Source organism: Aethalodelphis obliquidens, unplaced genomic scaffold, assembly GCF_003676395.1.
Source record: "Aethalodelphis obliquidens isolate GAN/ISIS:26980383/991018 unplaced genomic scaffold, ASM367639v1 scaffold36, whole genome shotgun sequence".
Classification (NCBI taxonomy): Eukaryota; Metazoa; Chordata; class Mammalia; order Artiodactyla; family Delphinidae; genus Aethalodelphis; species Aethalodelphis obliquidens.
The window spans coordinates 4763292-4789079 of record NW_020837980.1 but is presented as its reverse complement, the minus strand read 5'-3'; the positions used below and the strand labels follow the sequence as shown (position 1 = coordinate 4789079).

At 37.3% G+C, this 25788-nt stretch overlaps 1 protein-coding gene across 17 annotated transcripts in view; it reads left to right on the top strand.

Annotated features, from left to right (window-relative positions):
* The window catches only part of CCDC91 (coiled-coil domain containing 91), a 406785-nt gene that overhangs the window by 342843 nt on the left and 38154 nt on the right, over window positions 1–25788 (top strand). For 6 of the 17 annotated variants that reach the window (XM_027129343.1, XM_027129337.1, XM_027129331.1 and 3 more), the window contains one exon: window positions 3715–5071. The exons of 9 other annotated variants lie outside the window; for them this stretch is intronic. In XM_027129343.1, coding sequence (XP_026985144.1) covers window positions 3715–3861 — 147 coding nt within the window. In that variant the 3' untranslated portion in view covers window positions 3862–5071. Of the gene's footprint in view, window positions 1–3714; window positions 5072–5371; window positions 5456–9400; window positions 9849–25788 lie in introns of those variants that run through there. 2 more of the 17 variants (XM_027129338.1, XM_027129342.1) reach the window with 2 other exon arrangements.

The window sequence follows — 25788 nt, the reverse complement described above, 5'->3', positions numbered from 1 at the left end:
AAATATTTCCTAGGAAAAGGGATAAATTATATAATCACTAAATATTTCTATGCCATCGATAATTTTTTTTTTTTCCAGGAAAGTTTTGAACCAATTATTAAATGATATGCAATGAAATGCATATGTCACTTAAAAGATTCTTATGCATATCTTTCACTCATCATTTATAGGTCAGGAAAAATTACCCTGTCTGGCAGGTAACTGACTTAAGTTTGGCAGAAGAACAGCTTCTCTATAGTTATAACTTAATCTGTAGAGATCCTTTTGGAGTTGCCATTTCTGTTTAGAAACTTGCTACAAGATGACAGATGGGCAGTGGTGCCATAGAACAGCCTAACTACAGGCACCATCATAACTGGTAAAAGCTGCTTCAGTAATACTGAAAATAAGAACAGTTACCCCTTGCAGCATCTGCTAATGGGCTTTTCTCATATTTTTTAACAAAAATCTGACATTTGGCATAATGATTCAGCAAGAATCTTTGGAGTCTTTGGAGTCTTTGACCTTCTTATGTATGTATTTAGTTTTTCCAAATTTCCCTGCTGGAAGAATTACTGTGTTTGCCTTTAGAACCATCTGATCTGGGATGTGGGAAGCTAATGGAGCACTGAATTTTATATACCAAGTTATAGGAAAGAAAGTATTTTTGTGCCCCGCACTGAAATGCCATCTTACTGGCTTCTTCATATGGCAGCCCAGCTGACGGAGGCATAATATTCCGTGGCCTTGAAAGAGTTATTCTGGGAAGTGAACGCTAAAGTTAACTCAGAGAATTGCCATTCTATCTTCCCACAGTGAAAAATGAAATGGATCAAAGCATCTGTAAAGCAAAAACCAAAGTGATTATTCATTTCTTTCCTTGTTTAAGAAACATGCCGTTACACTACTGCTGCAGTTCTCTCCTCCAACCCTGATGCCAGTAATTGCACATTCAGATTTACCACACAGAGTCTGACCCAGAGCTATACCCAAAGAGCAACCACATCCAAGACACAGAAGGAAAGCCAAAAATAATGAAAGCCTCTGTATCTGAAAAGATTCTTATTTAAGATCTCAGGTGAGCCTATAGAATTGTGGACCAGGCAATCAGACATCAATCAGAAACGCAGTTTCTTTTCATTTGCCTTGTATTTCTTGAAGTCCTACCAAGAAGTGCTCCAGCAGAGAGCAAACAGAGATGACTGCTTAAACAGCACCTTTGCTCCACAGGAAAATTTTCTTTTAGGTAAACAGTCTTCAATTCCTATGTAGATTTTACTGTGTGTGGATATGTATTAGGGCTAAAACCAAAAGGCAAATCAATGATTAGACATTATTTCTGAAGGCAGAGAGAAGTCATTAATCTTATTTGTACCTAATTTAATAACATATTAATTAGATTAGCTGTTTGGTGCTGGTGTGAGATACAGCACCTGTATACCTGTAGGGTTCTTTTGGTTACAAGCAATACAACTGCATCAGGCTAACATTAGGATAAGGGATTTTGTTGAAAGGATATCCAAGGCTTGCAGAATTGTTGGAAGGCTGTACATTCGACTTGGAAATGGGCAAAAGAAGCAAGTCATCTTTGGAAATTCAGAGGCAGCAACATTAATAATGGTGTCACAATTAAAAGACAACAACAACAATAACTGGGCAGACTACCATTACTAGGCGTGGACAAAACTAACTGTATTCTTTTTGTTTCTCCACACAGTGTATAAATTCCAGGGAGGGAGCATCTGATTGGATTAGTTTGGGTTACATACCTGCCCTCTGGCTAGGAGAGGGCAAGATTCCTAATTACAGTCCATCAGACTATATCCAATGGGAAAGAATTAATACCCAAATGAAATTCAAGTTGCCATTAAAAAGGAGTGATAGATGCTGAAAGCCAAAAAGCAATAGATACTCACTACAGCTACCATTTATTCAGTGTGTATGGTTTATTAGTCATTGCATTTCGCCTTGTAACAGGCCTCGTAGTCAGTTACTATTCTACAGGTAAGAAAACTTAAGCTTTGAGAAAGTTTAGGTAACTTGTCTCAGGTTATACCACTAGAAAATGGCAGAATTGGTACTCCAGAGGAATACTCCCGACCACTAGACTCTGTGCTCCCTGTAGACAGATCTGTGTATTACCAATGGTGAGAGTACTTACTGAGCCTGTCTCTCAGGGGTAAAAGACAAGCAAAAAAGATATTTAGCAAATGCTATATATAAGTATATTAAATCCACCAGTAGTTCTGTACAATGTAGAGGTGCTTTATTAGAATCAAACTTTGGGAATAAATGTTATGTAAATGTACAATGCATGTATTTGCAAATGACTTTTTTTCTCTGATGGAAATTCAAGGTTTAGCTTCTTAATATAATGAAGGGTTTGAAGTTATCGGCGAATAACGGTCTTGAGCCTGCAGATCAAGCTTTATAAATAGGCTTGATTTGTAAGGAAGAGATTAAGGGAAGTAAAGAGTATCCAGTGTTCTCCATTTATATAGTGATAGCCATCCGGGCCAGAAAAAATTGCATAAAATGGAATGAACTACTAGACCCGTTTTTACTGGTAGCTGTCTTTTTGACCTTTGCAAAGTCACTTTCCTTCTATTTCGCCATCAGTAATGAAGCGATGCCAGTAATCCCCCCTAATCCCAAGAATGAAGTGAGATGATGAGTGTACTATACTTGGTGACCTCTAAACCAGGATTTCTCAACATTGGCACTGTTGGCATTTTGGTCCTGATAATTAATTGTTGTTGGGGGTAGTATAGCCACTGGATGTTTAGTGGCATCCCTGGCCTCTACCTAGTGGATGCAGTAGCACCCTAGTTGTGGCACCAAAACCAGTCTCCAAAAGCACTACTGATTTTCTCAATGACATTCTTCTGTTTACTAAAATAAGTACCCTAAAGTCATAAAGATATTTTTCCAAGGAACTTATAAAAATTATTTTGAATGTTTTTCCTTTGTCTTCCTACCCTGCCACCACTTTTCTGAACTTATCTTTGGGAGCAAAAAAAGTGCTTACCACTGAACAGGATGGTCTTCCTGGTCTCTTCCAGCTCTAGGATTTCATGTTTTTATGCCATTTCCAGATCTAATAATCAGCCAATACAGTGTAGCCTTACCAGTTTGTCTTAAGTCGTATGTCCCCCAAAGGCAACTTTGAGATTGAGATTTGTGTGCAGGAAATTAGAGAATTCTTTTAGGACCAGCTTCTATGTGGGGAGAAAGAAGTAGGTTTGGGCAAAGGGAGGAGTTGCAATGCAGTTGCGTAAGGGCTTCAGCTAATCCCATAGAGCCCTGGAACTGGGCTGGCCCTTTACAGTTGAATCACCTTGAGGCAAGGTATCTGGGCCTTTATACCCCTGCAAAGACCAGTCATTGAATATGGGAGGCTCTCAGAGAGAGGGCATGACCTTGGTCAAGGTAGCAATTCCTGGAGAGGGATTTAGCTGAGCCCCACCAGCCACCAACATTCCCAGCAACTATGGGAATTAGTCCTGAAAGTAGACTCTGGGTGGTGGTCTACCGTCCGTTCCTTTCACTACTCAAGTCTATTTCCTTTATATAGGTTCTTGTAACAGTTCCTCCAGGATTCTGTTTGGTCTTCTGATTTTCTTTTGTGGGGAAACAAAAAAGGAAAGTTGGTGGGAAGAGCTGTAATTCCTACTTCTTCACCTGGTCTCAAGGCTACAAGTGATTCTCATCTCCCTCCTCCACTCCTTTTTCTAGATTTCTCTACCCTTGACTGAACTCTGCTGTTCTGGGGGCTTACCTGATGAGATAACCCAGATCCACAGTCGTAAGACCTCTAAGGCTCTGTTGCCGTGTGTTTCTCGGGCTATGGCTGCTGAACTTGTCTATTTACAGGTAAAATGAGGCAAGGCAGTTCCAAGAATTGCCCTCCTGGATCACCTAGGTGTCAGACAGGCTTACCTTACGCCATTGTGTAGCAGCTCTATCTCTTCTTGCTGATCAGGATCAATAACCCCTGCCTTCTTTCCTTGCGTACAGTTTTTTGGCCTGAGGAGCCCGAAGTGACCAGGTGGCAGTACCAGCTTAAAGTTTAATGGGACTTATACTGTGTCCTTTGTTGGGATAGCAACAGAAAATCAGGACCTCTAAAGCCTAGAGTTTGCTGGAATGCGAAGCACAAAGTCTCCAAGTCAATTATTAACAATGATGATAAGTAGGGCCACTTTTACTGCCACCTCTTGGTTCTGGGAACTATGAATTCTACTTCCTGGGAACACAGCTCCTTATAATGTTTGTTGATCTAGGGTGTATTCTATATCCTAGAGAATGGATTATAGGATATCATTTGTAAGGTGGAGTCTCAACTGTGCCTTCAACAGATCATTCCATCACTATTAGGCCAGCAGCTTCTGGGTGGTGTAGTTTGTGATAAGACTTCTGCTGTCAGCCATAGGTTGTGGCATTCCTACCATTGCTTTCTGTATGCTTCCAAGAGCCATCGTAGCAGTGTCTTAGTGTCATCTCATGTAGTCTTGCTAGGGTATTAAATCCTGTGCGAGAATGCTCTCATGTCAATAAACTCTCCCTTATCCAAACTTATATTCTATCTCTTCTTGATCCAGCACTGTCTCGTACATAGTCTCCTGCCTCCTGCTGGTACATGTTGGCTGGGTCCTACAGGGCCTTTGCGATATAGTCCCTTTCTTTCCTTAGCAGGCACCTCACTTCCCAGGGTGGATTATGATGTAGTTCGATAGATGGCATTAGTCTGGGGGCCAGGTCTTGAAGACGAGAGGTGTAAATCTTAGTGGAAGGGTTGCAGGGGTGGAGGTGCGTGTGTCATCTTATAAGACGGAGGGCTATTTATTGCCTTCAAGCAACAAGAGAGTACTAGTCTCTAGGTAGATGTATTGTATAATATATATCACAGTTTAATAGAGCTTAGTTCTGGATCATGACATGAGTGACTTATATCATTTTATTTTATTAAGTTCTCTTTAAAAAATAAGAATTTATAGATAATCACCATATAATTAAACATACATGATATATAAAGAGCTATTTATAGGCTATACACAATATAAAAAGATAAGTAACTAGGTATTATCCAAATGAAAATACTTGGATTGCTTTACAAAACTGATAATTATGGGAACAAGAAAGGAAAAAGAGGAAGGCTCCAAAGCGCCCAGTTACAGAATTTCTGCTTCTTATAGACATTAATATAGTATTCTCTTGTTTCAAGGCTAGTTTTAGTCCAAAACGTTTGGTGAAAGAGTATTATTTTCACTTAGTTGTAAAATCTATGTCTTGATCAAAGAACTCTTCTTCTGTTTCTGGACTGGTAATAGTTTTGCAAACTGTAGCAATGCATCAATACTCATTCTTGCACTTTTATTCCTTGAGAATACAGTTATACCAGCAGGGAGTGTACCAGTGTAGAAGGGAGTATAGCCACCCAGGGTCGAATCTTGAAATCTGAGAGGGTGAAGAAGCTGGTTTTTAGGTAAGAAATGCAAATAAATCGTTTCTGTGAAAGCCTGTCATGCTCCTTAACTAACTTGCTAATTCTGTTCACATAATTAGACTTTGAAAACTGGTTGGATAATGACTTGTTTCATAAATTCACTTACCGTGTATTTATTGAACCTCTGTTATGTGCATAATCCTTTGACTAAAACATAATTATTTTTTCCCAGGAGGAGCACAATACCCAGACTGCCTCTCTTGTGAAGTCGACCTTAGGGCATGGCCTGATGAGAAAGGCTTATGTCTAAAGCAGAAATCTTGATTTCTGCCACCCATTCCCTGCCAGGTTTTCCCCTTCAGAAGTCTTTCTTATCTCAGTAAATGGCACAGTCACTCAAACCTAAATCCTGGAAGTCATCCTCTTTCCACAACTCACATAGTCTTCCAACAAGACTGACAAACATACTCCAAATTAATACTGAATTCATCAACTTTTTACCACCTCTCCATTGCATCCTCTCTAGCCCAAGCTAATTTCATCTTTCGGCAGGTCAAATATGGCTTAGAATATCTCCTCAGTCTCCACTACTATGTCATAAGGCCACCATCACCTTTACCAGGACTACTTGCTTCCGTTCTTATGCCCCCCCTTCTCCACTGCAGTGTATTGTCCATCCAGCATCTCGTGATCTGTCTTCTCAAAGCATAAATCTGATCATCACATTACCAAACTTGAAATCTTTCAAAGTTTTCCTAAAGGCTATCTCTTAGCCATTTTAGCTAAAATCACACCACACGTTCCTCCCAGGAACTGCCATGCCTTAGTTTTTTTCCCTAGCACTTATTTTTTTCCCCTAGCACATAACAGTAACTGAAACTATTTTACTGTTTTAAATGCTGTTGTGTGTTTCCCCCAAAGAATAATGATGCACTTTAAAAGAAAAAAAGCTGTATGTTCCAGTACGTACCCCAGTGTCCAGTATTTTGTAGGCATTCAGTAAGTATTTTCTGAATCAATGAGAGTGGCAGTCACAGCAAGGACTGAGCCTGGGGTGATTCCTCTTACTGAAATAATTGTTCTATTCAGTAGGGTCTGAGAAAAACCTGTACTTACTTTGTTAACTTTGTTTTATGAAGAGCCCCTTCACTGTGTCCGCATCTCATATGTCAATTTTATGTTGAAAAAAAAAAATGGTACTGTGGTCCCTTGCTGTCATCTTATGCTGCTATCAGTCTTCTATCTCCACCTAACCATGAGCATTACTTGTCACTGGCAGATGAACATGATTTTCAGCCATGAGAAAATAATAAAAGGTTCTTAGTTCTAGGGAATTCTAAGATTTTTCATAATGTTTTCAATGAAATAAATTAACCTCTGTTCTTTCATTTTATGGAAATGGCTCTGAATGTCATTAAAAACACACATGTTTGTGACTAGATGGATTTCAGGACTTAACATCTTGTGTTAATCTTGTTTTTTAAATCCCACTGCCAACCACTTTTGCTTGGTTGGACCACACATATTTGGATTTCTATGATGCATTCTTTTACGAATAGGGCCTTTTTTTCCCCCATTGGAGTTTCCTACCTTATATACAAATGACTGTTTTCTACTTGCAAGGGAAAAGATACTACACTGAGCAAGTTTATGCTCCCTCATCAATTTGAATTTCTTGTCAGATTTTTTTTCCTTTTCCTAATATGATTTCCTTAAATCAGTAGAAGTAATATTCCCTGTAGCTGTAGAATCTGATTTCGAAGAGGAAGAGGTATAATCCAGGTTAGCAGCAGAGGGAATGTGGAGATGTCCCCTTAGAGAACTCAGAATTAATGCCACTTCCCTTCCCATTTCCTGCATTTCCTTTTTCAATGCTCTTGACTCTGTCAAGCAAGATGTATTTACTGAGGCCAGCTACCTGTCCAGCACTATAAAAGGTACTGTGGGATAAAGCAGGGGTTTGCCAAACATGACTAATGGACCAAATTCAGCTTGCTGCCTATTTTTTAATAAAGTTTTATTGGAACACAGCTACATCCATTTGTTTGCATATTATCTATGGCTACTTGCGTGCTACAAGAGCAGAATTGAGTAATTGTAACTGAGACCATATGGCCCAAAAAGGCTAAAATATACTACCTGGACCCCTACAAAAAAGTTTGCCAACCCCTAGTAATATAAAGCATTGACTCCGATTCTCATAGAGTTTATGAATTAATTGGGCTGGTTGTTAACACATGGAGTAATTGGTGAATCGATAAATGACAAATTGTGTGATACTGAACAGAATAGGCACCACAGAATGTTTATTGGTTGGAAGATAAATCTAATCTGCAGAGAAGCGATTAGTTAAGCATGCTGAAGTACGGAAAGCTTCCTTATACTGCCTTTCCCCCCTTACTCTGTGCTTTTCTTTGTCGAGTCCCAGATATGCTATAAAACTAAAAGATATTTAAAACATCGTTGTCAAGGCTTTTCCCAGATGTGTGTCCTCCATAATTCCCCCAAAGAGATGTGTTGGAGAAATAGGACAGGATTCTTAAGACTGCAACATTGTTTAGAACCATGCCTGGCATATTATAGGTCCTCAGCTATACTTGAATAAGTGAAAGAACCTGCAGATCTAAAGGAAAGAAAATTCTGTGCAAGCAATAGCGAATGTTATTGAATATTCAGAAAGTGCCACCTTAGAATGGTGTTTCTCAGCAGGAAAGCTCCTAGTTCTTTAAGAATTAAATGGTAGTGGGCATATAAACGAGCCTGACACATGGCATGTTATAAGTGCTTAATAAGTCTTTACTGTCATTATTTGGAGGAAATTGCGTATTTTCTTTCAGACATAGTACTAATTATACTAATATACATGAAAGTAAGAAAAGCATATAAATTAACCCTTGATTATATCATCCTCTCAATTAAGTATTAAGAAAACATTTGTACTTAGGAAGTACATAACAGAGTGATTCACAATAATGTAAAACTAGCTGTTTCATCAGTGTAGAAACATTCTTTTTTGATTTGGTTGTGCTGATTATCAATAATAAGCCATTAATATCTTTTAAATATCAAGAGAAATTAACTACAGTCTAAGAATACCACTCAATGAATTTTCACAAAGAAAGCACACCTGTATAACCAGCACTTAAGTCAAGCAGAAAATTGCCAACATCTCAGACACCCTCAACCCCGGCCTTCTTCTAATCAATACTACTCCACCAAAGGGAACCTTCTTCCATAGGAACGTACATTGTAAAGACTAATGGAGGGGATGTTAGCACATTCTTTTAATAAGTCCACAGACTCCTTTAGGCCTTTGAGAACAATCTGGCATTTTAAGAAGAGAATAGTTTTCTGACACTGAAGTATTTCATGCTAAACATGTCAAAGTGCTTTTTACATCATCAGTAATATGCTTTGACATGTTTAATATGAAAGCCTTCAGGGGCAGACAGTTATTTTCCCTTCTTAAAATAGAGAATGAGGCAGGGTTTAACTACATGAAAAAGTTCATGATTAAAAAAACAACAGCAGTAATCAATCTGTCGTGGCTTCACTAGAATGCCCATTAGTCAGTCATGCAAACTTCACTAGACATGGAGATGTGGAAAGTGAACTGGAATGAACCTCTGTTCTTTCTTATCCCATGCATTCAGGTAATTTTATTTTTTTGTATTTTTCACTAATGTCTGGATGGAATTCATATCTCTCCTTCCTTCTTCTCTGTTTCAAAGGTCATGCTGATCTACACTGACAATTAATTATATGCTCTGAATAATGTATGAATATCCAAGAAAATCCTTTGAAAGATATCCAGTTTCCTATTTCTTAGAGTTATTTCCCCATCCTAATTTTTCTGTTTTACTTCATGTTATATGTTTTTAAATTACTTAAAACAAACAAACATAAACAGGAGGTCATTACAATTCTTGTTCCCAAATGTTTAGTTTGGCATCTGATGCAAGGCCTCAATTGCAGGCTGGAACGCCAGAAGCTCGAGCTGAAGACAAGAATGTGGTGCGCAGGCGTGATTTGAATTCAGGAAGAGTGTTTATATTTTCCCAAGGGCCTCATTAACAAGAGTCAAGCCCTAACTGTTACTACCAACACATTTTAACAGATTAACTTTTCTGATTTGTGAAGTAGAGTATCATCTTATATGCGTACATCTTTAAAAAACCTTCTCTTCCAACTGCCCTTTAAGCTACTACAGAAAGTTTAACAGTCAGTCCTTATCACATTGGAAAATGTGTTTTTGTTAAATATCCCGTGGCGCATATTCACCCAATAGAGTTTTATTTTTTGATATTTCAAAATTAGAAACAACCTAAATGTCCATCCATAGGGGACTGGTTAAATGAATTATGTTAAAATGGAATACTGTGTGTTTACTAAAAAGAATTATACTTACCTACATTTGTTGATATGGTTGTAAAACCTCCTGAATCATTTGATCCTGTATATTTAAATATATTTTGCTATATACCTCTGTGTGTGTGTTGTAATGCAAAATATATTTTAATAAACAAAAGAAAAATGTGGTCAATGATCTCTAGGAGGTGGGCTAGGAGAGATTTTGCTTCCTGCTATATAATCCTTTGTTTAAATATATGATATATGATTATATCTTAGTTTTAAAAAGAGAAAACCAGTTTAAATAGACCATTGTATTGTTTTGTGTCTATTTTTTATATGTCCTATTTCAACCCTTTTTCTTTACATTTAAAAAGTATATTCAGAATCCTCTCCGGAGCTTTGGCTAAAACAGCATACAGGTTTGACTTGAGTGTCCTAGACAGAGAAGGCCAGAGTTTTGGTTTCCCATTTAAGCCATGCCATACTTAGAGGGAGAGGCTGACCAATGAAGTCAGTGCCAAAACTGACAGTGGTACTGGGGTCGGGGAGAGTTCTCTAGCTCAGTTTCCTACTCATTCATCTGGGTGTGTTTTGTGGCTTTAATAGGATTAGAGAAACATTTGCATTGAGGCTTCAGGAGGATTTTCATGCTGCTCAACTCACAGAGCAGTATAAACCCACAGGATTAAGAATGGGGTTTCTGTGAAGTGAGTAGGGTAAGAAGTGTACATGCATCTGGTTCCCTCCTTGTTTTCTACTTGCTAAGGAAGGCACTCCAAGATGTTGGGGACAGAAACATACGTGTAGGCAAGGGCATAGTTTTCAAGGAGACGTGGTATGATGTGTTCTTTAAGGAAGTTATTACAACTGTTTAAGAAGAAAGGCAAGTCCAATTGCAAGTGGTTTGTTGAAAATAAGACCAATAGAGAAAATGACTTGTCTCTCAAATATGTTATCCCATCATTGTTTGCTTAATCTTCCATATTTATTATTTCTCGACCTTGATTTTTCCTACATTTTGAGTCCCATAAATATTGAAGTTATTCTTCCTGACTACAATTCAGAGACCGATATTACCTCTTGTAATTTAGGTGAAAACTGACTTGCTCCAGCAGTCATCTGAACCGGAGGTAGAAGTAACACCCTCAAGAAACTGAGAATGCTAAAAAATAGCATCCAATTAGGATCTGTGGTGGGTTGTATTCTCCTAAGAAGGCCACAGCAGTGTTTCCAGGCCAGCATTCTCTTGCCACTCTCCGTCGGTCAGCAGAGTCTGTTTCTCCTCCCCTGAGTCTGGGGCCGATCTTTTTGAATGTCCCAACAGATAGAATGTGATGGATATGACACTCATGATTTTGAGGCTGGATCATAATAGGCAATAAGACTTCCACCTATCTCTTTTTCTCTCTTGAAACACTCACTTGTGAAATCTGACCACCAGGCAATGACAAAATTGAAAGTAGCCTATGTGGGGGGACAAGCATCAACCATCAGATATGAGAGTGAATGAGTCCTCAGATGATTCTAGCTCCTAGCCTTCAAGTCTGCCAACTGAGGTCACAAACGTCATGGAACAAAGATAGGCTGTCACAGCTGCACCATATTCCAGTTCCTAACCCACCGAATATGTGATCATAATAAATGGTTGTTTTACACCACAGAGTTTGGGGGTAATTTGTTTTGCAGCCATAGTGACTGGTACAGGGCCACTTCTCCTCCACTCAGAGATGGATAAGGAAGCATCTGCAGACAAGGGCAAAGTTCTTTTTGAGAGAAAATTTGTGTCTGTACAGTGTGGCCTAGATTCAAATAGTACTTTTTAAAAGATACAAGTAGCTAATATTTTATTTGAGATGCACAGAGAATAGTGATGAGAGAATTGGTTATTAAAATCTACTGAAGGAAGCAGAGCTTATGCATCCAGAGACCACTGAAAGGAGTCTCCTTAGATCCAACTAAGCACTCCTTGAGGTTCCAGGACGTTTTAGGACTTAGAATGTTATATGCTAATGGATCATTCCAAAATACTGTCTTTTCAGAGAGATTTCAATATGTCATTAATTAGTTCTTCTGGTTTTAGAAGCACAAAATTACCAATGTCGTAAAAAATTTAGTCTGGAACATTCACTGTATTAATAGATCTAACAAAGTTTAGAAAATGAGTGATTCCCAATAACAGTTCCCGGTTTTCAGTGATAGAAATTAAGAAACTTGACACTTTGTTCATTTTATTGTTTTGTTATGAATTTCAAAATGTATATAATTTTCAAATAAATTTATACATTATCGTTACTAATTCTTTTATTCCCCCGTTCGTCCTGATTAGGTACCATAAAAATAAAGGCACTCAGTTATCAATTATTTACAATGCAAACCTCTATTTCATGTGATATTGTATTTTATTAATAGATTATGTAAATTTAAAGAATACCATCACTAGTGTACTATTTTATAAAATAATTTGCAGGTTTTTAAAATCATTTAAAATAATTTATACATCTTTTTGAAGGTAAATATACCATTTGACTCTTGAAAATTTGAAAATGTATTACGGTATTTTTTTCTAAAGTACAGTTACTAAAATAAATTAGTAAGTATCTCTTCTCTTTTTGTTCTTTATTCAATAAATTCAGCAAACGTTTAGTCAGCCCCTACGATGTACCAGGTACTGTTTTAGACCTTGGAGATACAGAAGTAAATACATCAGAATCCCCATTTTCCTTAGGGTTTTCTAGGGAGCTTACTTTTAATGGGGTATGGGACTGACAATAAACAAATGTATGATATTTGGGGATGATAAATGTCATGAGAAAGGATCAATAGTTAGTGATGCACATGAAGAGTAGGGGTACTATTTTAAAGTGAGTGAGAGCAGTCCTCAGTGATGAACTGAGCTGGCATTTAAGAAGAGATGTGAATGTACAGAGTGATAAGTCGTGAAGCTATCTAGAAGAAGGACATTCCAGATAGAGAGAACACCATGTGCAATGGGCAGATGTAGAAAGAGTGCTTGGTTGTATTTGAGAAAGGACAAGGAAGACAGGATGGCTGAAGCAAAGTGAGCAATGGGAAGACTGTTAGGAAGTGAAGTTTTAAAAGTTTGCCCAAAAGGAAAGTGAAAAAAATGATTTACGTGGAGGGGTGACTATATCAAATGCTATCATGGACTTATAATTGAGCAGTCCTTAATTAATGTCATCTCTGATGATCTCACAGTGAAGGGACTTCAGAAATTATAATTTAATCTCTGAAAAGGCTCAATGGATTTATGATCATAGCAAGTCTTTTTAATTTTTAAATATATACATTTCAGAGAAGTAAATGGAGTGATCACTACTGAGTTTTAAGCATAAGATATATTACTAGGATAAAAATGGTAGGGAATGCTGGATGAATATAAAAGTTTAAAGAAAGAGAGGAACAAATAGGCTTCTTGCTCTTGTTAATAGGCATTTAACTTTCCTCCATGTCTTCTCATGATTTGATAGCTCATTTCTTTTTTTGTGCTGAATAATATTCCATTGCCTGAATGTACTACAGCTTATCCATTCACCTATTGGAGGACATCTTAGTTGCTTTCAAGTTTTGGCAATTATGAAGAAAGCTGCTATAAACATCCATGTTCAGGTTTTTGTGTGGACATAAATTTCCAACTCCTTTGGGTAAATACCAAGGAGCACAATTGCTGGACCATATGAGAAGAGTATATTTAGTTTTGTAAGAAACCACCAAATTGCCTTCCAAAGTGGCTGCACCATTTTGCATTCCCACCAGCAATGAATAAGAGCTGCTCCATATCCCCACCACCGTTTGGTGATGTCAGTTTTCCAGATTTTGGTCATTCTAATAAGTGTGTAGTGGTATCTCATTTCAGTATGCGTTTCTCTGAGGACACATGATGTGGAACATCTTTTCATATGTTTGTTTGCCATCTAGTTATCTGCTTTGGTGAGGTATTTGCTAAGGTCTTTGACCCATTTTTTTAATCAGGTTATTTTCTTATTGTTGATTTTTTTAAATTTTATTTATTTATTTTTGGCTGTGTTGGGTCTTCGTTTCTGTGCAAGGGCTTTCTCTAGTTGTGGCGAGCAAGGGCCACTCTTCATCGCGGTGCGCAGGCCTCCCACTATCACGGCCTCTCTTGTCGCGGAGCACAGGCTCCAGACGCGCAGGATCAGTAGTTGTGGCTCACGGGCCTAGTTGCTCCGCGGCATGTGGGATCCTCCCAGACCAGGGCTCGAATCCATGTCCTCTGCATTGGCAGGCAGATTCTCAACCACTGTGCCACCAGGGAAGCCCCCTTATTATTGATTTTTAAGAATTCATTGTATATTTGAATTACAGGCTTTTGTCAGATATGTCTTTTGAAATATTTTCTCCCAGTCTGTGACTTGTCTTCTCATCCTCTTGATACTGTCTTTCACAGGACAGAAATCATTAATTTTAATGAATTATGGCTTATCAATTATTGCATGGATTGTGTCTTCATTATTGTTTATAAAAAGTCATCACCATACCCAAGGTCATTTAGTTTTTCTCCTATGTTGTCACCTTGGAGTTTCATAGTTTTGCAATATACTTTTAGGTCTGTGATCCATTTTGAGTTAAGTTTTGTGAAGGGAATAAGATCTGTATCTAGATTTTTTTTTTTTTTTTGCCCTTTGATGTCCAGTTTTTCCAGCAGCATTTGTTGAAAAGACAATCTTTTTTCAATTGTATTGTCTTTGCTCATTTGTCAGAGATCAGTTGATATATTTATGGGGGTCTATTTCTGTACTCTCTATTCTGTTCATTGATCTATTTGTCTATTCTTTCATCAGTACCACACTGTCTTGATTACTGTAGCTTTATAGTAAGTCTTGAAGTCTGGTAGCATCAGTCCTCCAATGTTGTTCTCCTTCAATATTGAGTTGGCTCTCTTGGGTCTTTTGCGTCTCCATATAAACTTTAGAATCAGTTTACTGACATTCACAAAATAACTTGCTGGGATTTTGATTGGGATTGCATTGAATCTACAGAGTGGGTTAGAAAGAACTGACATCTTGACAATATTGAGCTTATCCATGAACATGCAGTATCTATCCTATTTAGTTCTTTGATTTTTATCCATCAGTTTTATAATCATCCTCATATTGGTCTTGTACATATTGGTTAACATCTATACCTAAGTATTTCATTGTGTGTTTAATTTAAAATTCCACTTGTTCATTATTATATTATATAATAATATAATTATTACATTGCATTATAAGTATAATATATAGTTATTATATAATTATATATATTATATAGGAAAGAAATTGACTTTTGTATATTAACCTTGTATCCTGCAAACTTGCAATAATTGTTCACTAGTTCTAAGAATTTTTGTCAATTCTGTAAGATTTTCTACAGAGTCAATCATGCCATCTTTATCATAAAACAAAGACAGTTTCATATCTTCCTTTCAAATCTGTATACCTTTTATTTCCTTGTCTTGTCTTACTGCATTAGCAAGGACTTCTAGTATGATAATGAAAGGAGTGGCTAAGAGGGCACATCCTTGCCTTGTACCTGATCTTAGTGGGAAAGCTTTGAGTTTACCACCTAAACTATGATGTTAGCTCAAGGGTTTTTGTAGATAGTCTCTTTTAAGTTGAGAAAGTTCCCACCCTTCCTAGTCTACTGAGAATTTTTATCATAAGTATGTGTTGGATTTTGTCACACAATTTTCTGCATCTATTGATATGATCATGTGATTTTTCTTATTTAGCTTGTTGATGTGATGATTACATAATTAATTATTTTTATAGTGTTTATTTATTTTTACTTGTTGACAGTTTGCTTTATTTATTTATTTATGGCTGTGTTGGGTCTTCGTTTCCGTGCGAGGGCTTTCTCTAGTTGTGGCAAGCGGGGGCCACTCTTCATCGCGGTGCGCGGGCCTCTCACTATCGCGGCCTCTCTTGTTGCGGAGCACAGGCTCCAGACACGCAGGCTCAGTAATTGTGGCTCACGGGCCCAGTTGCTCCACGGCATGTGGGATCTTCCCAGACCAGGGCTCGAACCCATGTGCCCTGCATTGGCAGGCAGATTCTCAACCACTGCGCCACCAGGGAAGCCCCCATAATTGACTTTTGAATGTTGAACTAGCCTTGCATACTTGGGATAAAGCCCATTTGGTCATTGTATATAATTCTTTCTATACTTTTTGGGGGTTGATTTGCTAATATTTTGTCGAGGATTTTTTCATCTACGTTCATGAGAGATGACTGTAGTTTTCTCTTCATGTCTTTGGCTTTGGTATTAGGGTAATGCTTGCCTCATAGAATAAGTTAGGAAGTATTCCCTCGGCTTCTTTCCTCTGATTCCATATAGCTTTTGACTGCTAAAGTTTCAAAGAAAAATAGACAGAACCAACCTCTGTTCAGAGAATATGACTAGATTTTTAGTTTATCATACTTAACATTTAACAGATTTTTAATATATATGGTTATATTCAGAGTCACTATATTGGCATTTCCTAAAGACTTTAAACTCCATCGTGTCTTTTATTTAGAGAAATCTGGGCATACATCAGCAAAACTATCATTTTTCATCCAAGCATAGTGATACCTATGTAGTAAATGAGGTGATAAGTCATTTGGATAGGTCATACCCATGGAATTTCTATATGATAATAGTCTGCATTTGTTTTACCACACACCATTTAGATTACTTGATCCTTCTGTTCCCTTGCATAATGTCATTTGTTTACATTAAAACACAAGAAGAAAGAGTTTCAGTGTATTGGCTGGATTTGTTCACATTAAAACACAAGAAGAAAACGTTTCAATGCATTGGCTGTATTGCCTTAATTAAGTGGATCCTCAGACTGTACACTGTAGTGGAGAAAGAGCAGATGTCTTGGGACTGTGTTGCTACTTTATATGGTATTTCAGGAGTATCTCAAATGCAGTGTTCACTTATGGATAACTTTTTTTTTAATAAAATTATCCCCCCACCTTCATTAATCTTACTTCCCAGTTCCAGTGCATTTGTAATGCTTGGTGAAGATGGGTTACACTTAAGTTACTTTGCCAGATATTTTTCTGAACCTTTCTCACCTGTAAATATAAATATATAAATATAAATATAGGTGATGAGAATTTTTATTAATTGAGATGGTTATTTAGGAATTCTAGTTTACAATCATTTGCTTATTTTGTATGTATAAAAAAGCAAATACAGAAGATCATTGTTACTTAGTTGACAAGAAAAGTAAATGATTGAAATAGAAACAGAAGTCATATAATACCTTTTATACCAGGCTTACACATGCCTCTGGGCTATATACCATCAGTTTATGAAATTTCTACCCAAAATTCCACCAATTCTGCTTTGCAAATTCCCTACAGATTTTTAAAGGAAGGAAGAGAAGATTCTTGGTCTTTTCTTGCTTTCATTTGTGTACCATTACTGGATTGTCCCATTTTATGGGAAAGCCTTTTAACTTTAACATTGTAGCATAGCATAGGTATACTTTTCATCTTAGTGAGAGAAGGATAGTATATGATTAGGAGTGTGTGGTTTTGAATCAGATTTCCTGGATTAAAACTGAGCTTTGCTGTTTATTAGATTCATAAACTTGGGCAAGTACTTTAACCTTTCTTGGCCACATTTTGTTCATCTGTAAAATGGAGATTAAAATAGTCCCTACTTCACATAGGATTATTATGAGAACTAAATGAGTTACCCCATGTAGAGTGTTTACATTACTTGGCACATAAAAAGTTCACTTTTGGTGTTAGCTGTTAGTGCTGTGATTTTATTGAGTTCCCTAACTGTATAGTTGAGATCAGAATGTCTTTGGTTCTACTTACTCTGTCTTGAAGTATTTGTTAAATACATTTTTGTTCCAGAAGTGGTTTGTGACAACTTAAAATATATGTATTATTAAATTTCATGGTGAATGGAAAATGAACACCAATTAATGAGTGTGAAGCTGATAGAGAGTCAATATAAATATATATTTATATTTATGCCACAATGTCCTGTCCACTTACCAAAGTTAAAATTGCTTGGAATTTCCTGGGGACAAAACTATCATATTTTATCCATAATATTCATAATTTTTAAATTGATTAGGAACTTTATGTTTCCAGATATTATAAGTTAACTTGCTTGCCTAGGCAAAGTTTCACTGCTGTAGTTTTAAATCCATCCCCTTTATATGTTTTTTTTTTAACATTTTTAGGTGTTTTTCACTCTTCTAGTTTGTGGATGAAATACTCTAGCAGAGAACAGGGAAAAAAATAAAAGAGGCACTTGCCAATGCAACTTGCATACATATATGTTCAGGTGATGGGCATAACGTGATCATTATGATTATTTTATTTTTATTTTTTATCATTCATATACTCTTAAGCCATTACAGGATATTTTATTCTATTAGTTGTTTTTCAGTGCCCAAATTAAAATTTCCAATTCAGTGGAAATTTCAGTCTCACTGACAACATTTTGAGCCTCAAGTAAATTTTTGTTTCTATTATACTAGTAGACACATACAGTGTAAACTTGGTACCTTTAGCACTGGGATTTATATTTGCCTCCTAGTAACAGAAACTAGAAATAACAATGGCATAAGCAAGTCCAGAGGTAAGCAGTTTAAAGCTACGGAAGCTTAGCAAAATCATAAAAGATTCAGGATCCTTCTGACTTTGTACTTTTTTAATCTGTAGCACTGGCTTACATGATTAGTGCTATAGAATGGCAGCTGGAGCTCCAGTAAACACATTTGTGATAGAGGAAAAAGGAAAGATGCAAGAACCAAAAAGGGAAAAAAATTCGGGACAGGCGTCTGTCCCACTTTTAAGGAGCTGTTTTGGAGTTCCTCCCCAACAACTTGCACTCACGTCTCTTTAGCTACCCCTGGCAGCAATAAGGGAATGATACCTGGAGGATGTTCCCATTTTGCCTAGGACTAAACTGTAATTTTATTGGTAAGAAAGAAGAGTGGATATTGGAGAAAGAACTCTCAAGCTTTGCCATAATCCCTGACTTCTCATATCTTCTGTTTGGAAGGTGTCCAGTGTTAAATTTCTTCAGCATCTTCTCTTTGAGCAGGTGCTATTACCATTTTTAGGCAATAATATCCAAATTTAGCTTTCTTAATTTAAACCAAACCTCCTTTACTTGCTTACAAGGAGGAAGGTTAGGGTTTTCCTACATTTCTCAATCCAGCTGGGATTTTAGGAGGACTGACAGGTGCTTTCCCACTTGGTTCACTCAGTAGGATAAATCTGTTTTAAAATGTGCCAGACAGATGGTGGTGTGTTTTTTCCAGGCTTCAGTGATCAAGTACACACTGTAAAATCCTGAATGACGAAGAAGAGCAGCCCTATTTAAAATGAGAGGAAAAAAGTCTATTCTCACTAACTTCCATTTGATTAAATGTTTCTTTGTTCCATTGGTTCTATTTTGAATACTGAGGATTTCCTAATGGGAATCAGGTGTGCATCCCAGCTGCAGAGCAGCACACCCTTGGGCACATAGCCCCTTCTCTCAGTAGTGGAAACGAAGATAAGCACAGATTCTCAAAGCCTCAGAGGTACCCCAAGGTGAGGTCTGTCCTACACAGTGCCTTTATGAACATTTCCCCTTTCTTTCGTTATGGACCTAGAAAGAAGTAATCAATTGTTTTTATATACAGCCACCGAGGTTTACAGATTCTTTAAGGCATATGTGATGTATTTGATGTGCCAGTTTTTCTTTAAATGCTTCTGTTGCATTTTCAGGGAAGCATTTGTATGTTAATACAACAGAAACCTTCCTGGACCTACCTTTTAGGAAGAGAAGATAATTACATGTTTTAAAGACGATATCTAGAGGGATTTTGGCATCTTGACAAGTTTCTGCACAAGTGTACACAATGCAATAAACCCCTACATATTTATAGCAAAACAGATACTGTGCCAAAGCCCCCAGCCGTACCTGAAGTTCTTATCTGAGAAGGCACTGTACTGTTGTGGTTTAGAGAATAGCTTAGTGTGATACACAGCTGGATTTGAATCCTGGCCCTGCCACTTGGGCAAGTCATAACATCTCTAAGCCTTAGTGGCCTCACTCAGAGTTTCAGGAGAATAAAGATGAGATAATGCACAGTAGAGGTTTTCCAGTGATGCCCTGCACTTATGTAATTTCCTTACCTTGAGCCTGGGCTGGGCGAAGCAAAGTTGGCTTTTGGGAAGATCATGGCCTCTGTCTTGGGCGCTGTCTTGCTCTCTTGGCGTGCTCTCATTCTCTCTCGGTTGCTTGCTTTGGGAGAGTCAGCTATCGTGTTATTAGGCACCCTTGTGGAGAAGCTCACGTGAGCTCTGTTGGAAGTGGATGTTTTGAGGCCTGTCAGCAGCCGCTCGGTGAGCTTGGAAGCAGCTTCTTCCCCTGCTGGACTTTGAGCTGACTGCAACCCAGCCACAGCTTGATCGTAACCCCTCAGTAGAGACCATGTGTGAGAGGCACTCAGGCTGCACCCAGTTTCCTGACTCACAAAAATGGGGAGACCATAAATATTTTTTGTTTTTTGTTTTAAACCACTAGGTTTGGGTTGATTTGTTACACAGTAATTGGTAACTAATACAACACAATAAGTAGATTCACCTGTGCATAGCAGGTAATAATAGTAACACTGTTCTCAAAACAAGAGAAGATCAGACTCCATCCAGGACTGTTAATTTTGCCCTGTAAATCAACTGCAATATATGTGTGCAGAGAGCTCAGAAATAAGCCTTGTGTACAGTTCTTTGCATGCTTTTGTACATTGAAACATAAAAAGGCAAAATATATCAGTTATCTGAGAATTTTAAGATAGCACAGGAAGACAAGAACCCAAGAGGTCATGTAATTCTTTCTCCTACTTCAAAATAAGGTGAAATTTAAATTGCTGAAAATCAAAACAGAAGAGCCCTACAGAGAGTAATTGGCAGATATTGTTCCTTGGGTTGACACAAAAGAATTGCTAAAATCTTTAAAACTTGATGAAAATACAAGAGTTTGTGTTTGTTGTACTTGAACAATTTGTTACTTAACAATATTTGTTTGGGATTTTTATGTTATTTAATTTACAAAAGGCCATCCTACAGATTGCAATATTTGCACTAACCAAGGTCTTAAAAAAATGTAGAACAAGGCTATTCATGGTTTGGGAGCATGTAACAAATTTTATTAAAAACTTTATGTGGAATGTCATATTAAAATCAGTTAGTCTGTCTTGCCAGAATCAATCCATTTTTTATTTGAGATAAATTCTTGCCATTGAACTCTACAAAGTAGGATATGGAACTTATTAATAGGTAAATACAACCTTATGGATCAGAGCCCTAAGATGGGATTACTGTACAATTACTATTCTACTATACAATTTTAGTTACCTTTTCTTTCTAAAATTTTCCTAAATCTGTGGTTTTTAAAAATGTTTTGGAAATTGTCTGAATTCGGAGTAAAGCAGTTGTTACCAGAATTATATTCTTTTCAAATTTATTAAACCTCACATATGGAAGTTTATACTAGAAAGTCTAGTGTCTACATTCACTCACTACCACAGTGCATCCTTTTCTGGCCAACTGCTGTTGCTTAACTTATAAGATCGAATAAGATTGTATTCCAAGGTGGTATGCCTGCACATTAAGGTCTGGAATACATATTGGTTTGTGCTGCCCAGATGATTTAGTGAAGAGCAAAAATGAGTATTCCCATTTCCCAGTGGATTCTATGGTAGTTTGGGATAAAAAGGCAGAACTGCCCAAATATGTAGAACTTATTTTAGATGATTCAAAAACAGAGAATTGACTTACCCTAAGACATCTTAAAACAAAAACAAAACAAAGCAAAACTCACAGTTCTTTAGTTGTGGCCAATGGGGTTTAAGACTCTTTATACCCGTTTTCCATTTACTCTGAAAGAGCATCTGTAATTCATCTTGTGCTTGGTGGAAAGTTACACAACTAATTTATATGTTGATATTTTTTAACTAAATAGTCAGATAGACTTGAAATATATTTCAAAGTTGAAAAAGTTTCTCAAAGAGAGTAGGAGATGTGAACTCCGGAGTGAGAGTCTTCATGGGACGTGATGGCCTGTGAATGTTTTGGTAAAGAGGTCAGGTCTACATTTTCAGAAGTTCAGGTCCAGGCAACTGGCACTGCCTTAGTTCAAATCACTCTCCTGATCATATTGAATCTTTTAGAGTTAGAGTCATTCTAAAAATGTATTTATATCACTATTATCCTCAAGTTGGTTCAAAGTCTCTTCCAACATGATTTACAATAATGACATAGTTATATTCCCAGAGAGGGGATGTTCTATCTCAACTTCAGCTTTATATACAATATATCCCTCTTGCAGTCAGATTTACTTCTCTGCAAATATAAAGAAAAGAGTATTTATTACTTATCTGAAAATATAAAGACTATTTTAAAAGAGAAACTCTTTATGGTTGGTATACCCATAATAAGACAGATACTATAGAACTTCCATTAATGCTACAGTAATATTACAGATAAGTCTAAATTTTCTTAGGCCGAAATGCAGAATTTGAGGATACAGGATAAAGGTAAAGATGGTGGTATTTAAAGCAGAAATGTTTAGATGTCACAATAAAAAGAATCACCACTCAAGAATAACAATCATCTTCAAGTCTATGAGTCCTTATTGTTTGTTCATAAAACGAACCAGCCCATTATGAGTATGTATGCATATTAAGTTCTAAAATTGATTCATAATCTACTTCCTTCATGGCTACATTGAGAGAAAGGATAGTTATATCATCTCACCCAGAATGGCTGTCAGCACCTTTCTGGTCATAGTGCTCGTACTCTAGGGATGAATCCTATCTGTCCATTGTCAAATGTCCATTGTCAAATTGTGAGGGCACAGAATCTACTTGATACATAGGGTTTATTAAGCAAAGATAAACTCAGGCTAATACTTTTAAATGTATTTTGAAGAAGTATATTTTTTATGTGTAGGAGGACATATTAGGTTTGTGAAATTGGTCTGTTAACAACTCAGTGTATCAGTTTTCCACAACTGTAAAATGTAGATGTTAGACTAAGCAGTCTCAAAATCTCTTACCAGTAAAATTCCATGATTATTTATTAAGGGGAAACTGAACCAGTATAATATTCTCCCTATATATACAGTCTGTTTTTAGTCTAGGGGAGTTCTCAAGAAAAATTGAGTTGTGGTGTATTTTCCAAAGAATGCTTTACACACACGCACACAATTCCAAGGTTTAAAAGCTTGAGAAACATTACCGATGCTCTAGCCATTTTGGCAATTCACAATGCTTATTATTAGCACAAAAGCTATATAAAAGTATAAAAGAAATCTTTTTTATCCTGCATTTCCGAAATTCCCTCCAGTTCATCATAACTCAAATGGCACCATCATTCTAAGAATCACCTTCTACTTCTCTTTTCCTTTCATCCATACTTCTAATCCATCAGCAACTCAAGTTGGTCCTATCTAAAAATATATTTTAAACCTGACCTGCTGCTTAAGCCTCTCCTGCCAACAGTCTGATTAACTTTATATTTTCCCCAGACCGAAAGTCTCCTAACTGGGTTTTCTTCTTCTGCTCTTGCCCCCCAACAATCTCTTGTCCCCAGTACAAGTGTGATTGTCATCGTTGTTGTTGTGGCCGTGCTGCACGGCTTGCAGGGTCTCAGTGCCCCAACCAGGGATGGAACCCAGGCCGTGGCAGTGAGAGCGCCGAGTCCTAGCCACGAGGCCACCAGAGAACTCCCTACAAGTGTGATATTTTTCAGACATAGAATATGGTCACACCCTTGCTCAAAACTCTCCAGAGTCTTCCGATGACCTATAGCGCCCTTCCCGCTCTGGCCACTGTCTACTTCTCTGATCTTCTCTCCTACCAGTCCTCCCCTCACCTTGCTCATTTTGCTCCTGTCTTCTTTATTTATTGCCAGTCCTCATTCAAGCCAAGTCTGAGCCCACATTTTGGACTTTCCTTCTGCGGTTTCATCTGCCTTGTAACTTTCTTTCCTGATGCTTTTGCATGGTTGGTTTTCTCTAATCATCCCACCCAAAAGATGTCCCCTCTGTCCCTGTCAAATCCTTTACCCTACTTTGTTATTTTTTATAATACTGATCTCTACCTGAAGAATATTAATTTGTCTCCTCAAACTAAAATATAAACTAAAGTAAACTGTAAAGTATATAAGAGCAGAGAATTGTTTTCTTCACCACTGTATTTCTCTAGTGCCTGAAACAGTGCCTGGCACATAGTAGGTACTGAATAAATCTTGAATAAATGAATGAATGAAAGAATATATGAGTACTCCTAAACTCCACTAAATTCAGACCTCCTTTCTCAGTGTCACTAAACGGTCTTTGTTCCTGCTAATCTGCTTTCCTAGAATTTCTTCCACATCTTGCTCCTCTTTAAGGAGACACTCTTGGTACTCTGTTCCAGTCCTCTTCAAATCTTGCTCGACCTCTGTGACGTTTTCTCTGCTACATTCTCCCGCAATGATCTCTCCCCGATTCTGACCTTCCACTGGACTCAGTCTTTACTGTATATATCATCACATAATTGTTCTTTAATGATTGTGTATGTCTCTTCAAAAAGATTATATACTTCTTAAGGACAAGGCCACACTATATGTATACTTTTTTTATATATATAAATTTGTTTATTTATTTTTGGCTGTGTTTGGTCTTCGTTGCTGCGTGAGGGTTTTCTCTAGTTGTGGCGAGCGGGGGCTACTCGTCCTTGCCGTGTGCGGGCTTCTCATTGTGGTGGCTTCTCTTGTGGTGGAGCACAGGCTCTAGGCGCATGGGCTACAGTAGTTGTGGCTCACGGGCTCTAGAGCGCAGGCTCAGTAGTTGTGGCTCACGGGCTTAGCTGCTCCGCAGCATGTGGGATCTTCCCAGACCAGGGCTTGAACCCGTGTCCCCTGCATTGGCAGGCAGATTCTTAACCACCGCACCACCAGGGAAGTCCTATATGTATACTTTTTGGGGGCTCAGAGCAATAATGCACTACTAGTGGCAGTCTTAACTTTGTTACTGGTCAGTTGATTGACCAATCAATCAATGGATTGGCTCAATCTCAAGCATGTAAATGAAACAGCTTGTGGATATGTGTGTATGTGTGGGGGATGCATATAAAGTCAGAAAAATAAAGGCATTCATACCCGAGCAGCACTGTTAAAAGGGCAGCGTTGCAATAAAAACTGAAGAACTATTTCACTTCTTATCAGAAGGTGTAAATAGTCCTTCTTACCCAATGGTATTACATCTACTGGGAAATCCGCCTGAGTAATTACAGTTCCGGATCATCATACTTGACCTTTCTTCAATGCCCACGAAAGACCTTGTTAGTGAATGTGAAAATGGAATCCATTAAACATATTACTAAACATAAAACATATGTTTATGAGTAATTTTCTATCAGTGGATTTGCTGGATATCTCTTTTTAAGCATAAGTTTAAAATATGTAGGAGGGCAGGTTGGAAAAGTAACAGTGATAAAGGTAGGCCTAATATTTTCACATCTTCTGGTATATCTTATTGGTGAAAGCCCAGAAGATATTGAAATCACAATTAGTACTGTGTATTTAATATTTAATATATATATTAATTATATATACATATATTTTATATACATATATATATTCAAAAACAATGTATCAGATTTTCTGGGATGTAAACAGTGTTCTTAACAGTCCCATTAAAATAAGCCTTTTTTTTTTTCTGTAGCTGAATTTGAATTTTGCTCTCTTGACCAGTATGAGTTCACCATGCATCATATTGTGTTTTGGTGATAGGAAATAAAAGCTAAGGTCTAGAGATGCTTTGTTTTTCTTTTGCTACGGCATGAAATACTAATGGAAAGGTAAATCTAATACAGGAAATTATTGGAAAGTCATGTCTTCTTTTTACCCCCTAAGCTTAATATTAACTTTTAATAAGTAGTATGTATGCTTTTAAATGGTTTTCAGCAGTATGCTAGCAAACTGAAGAGATGA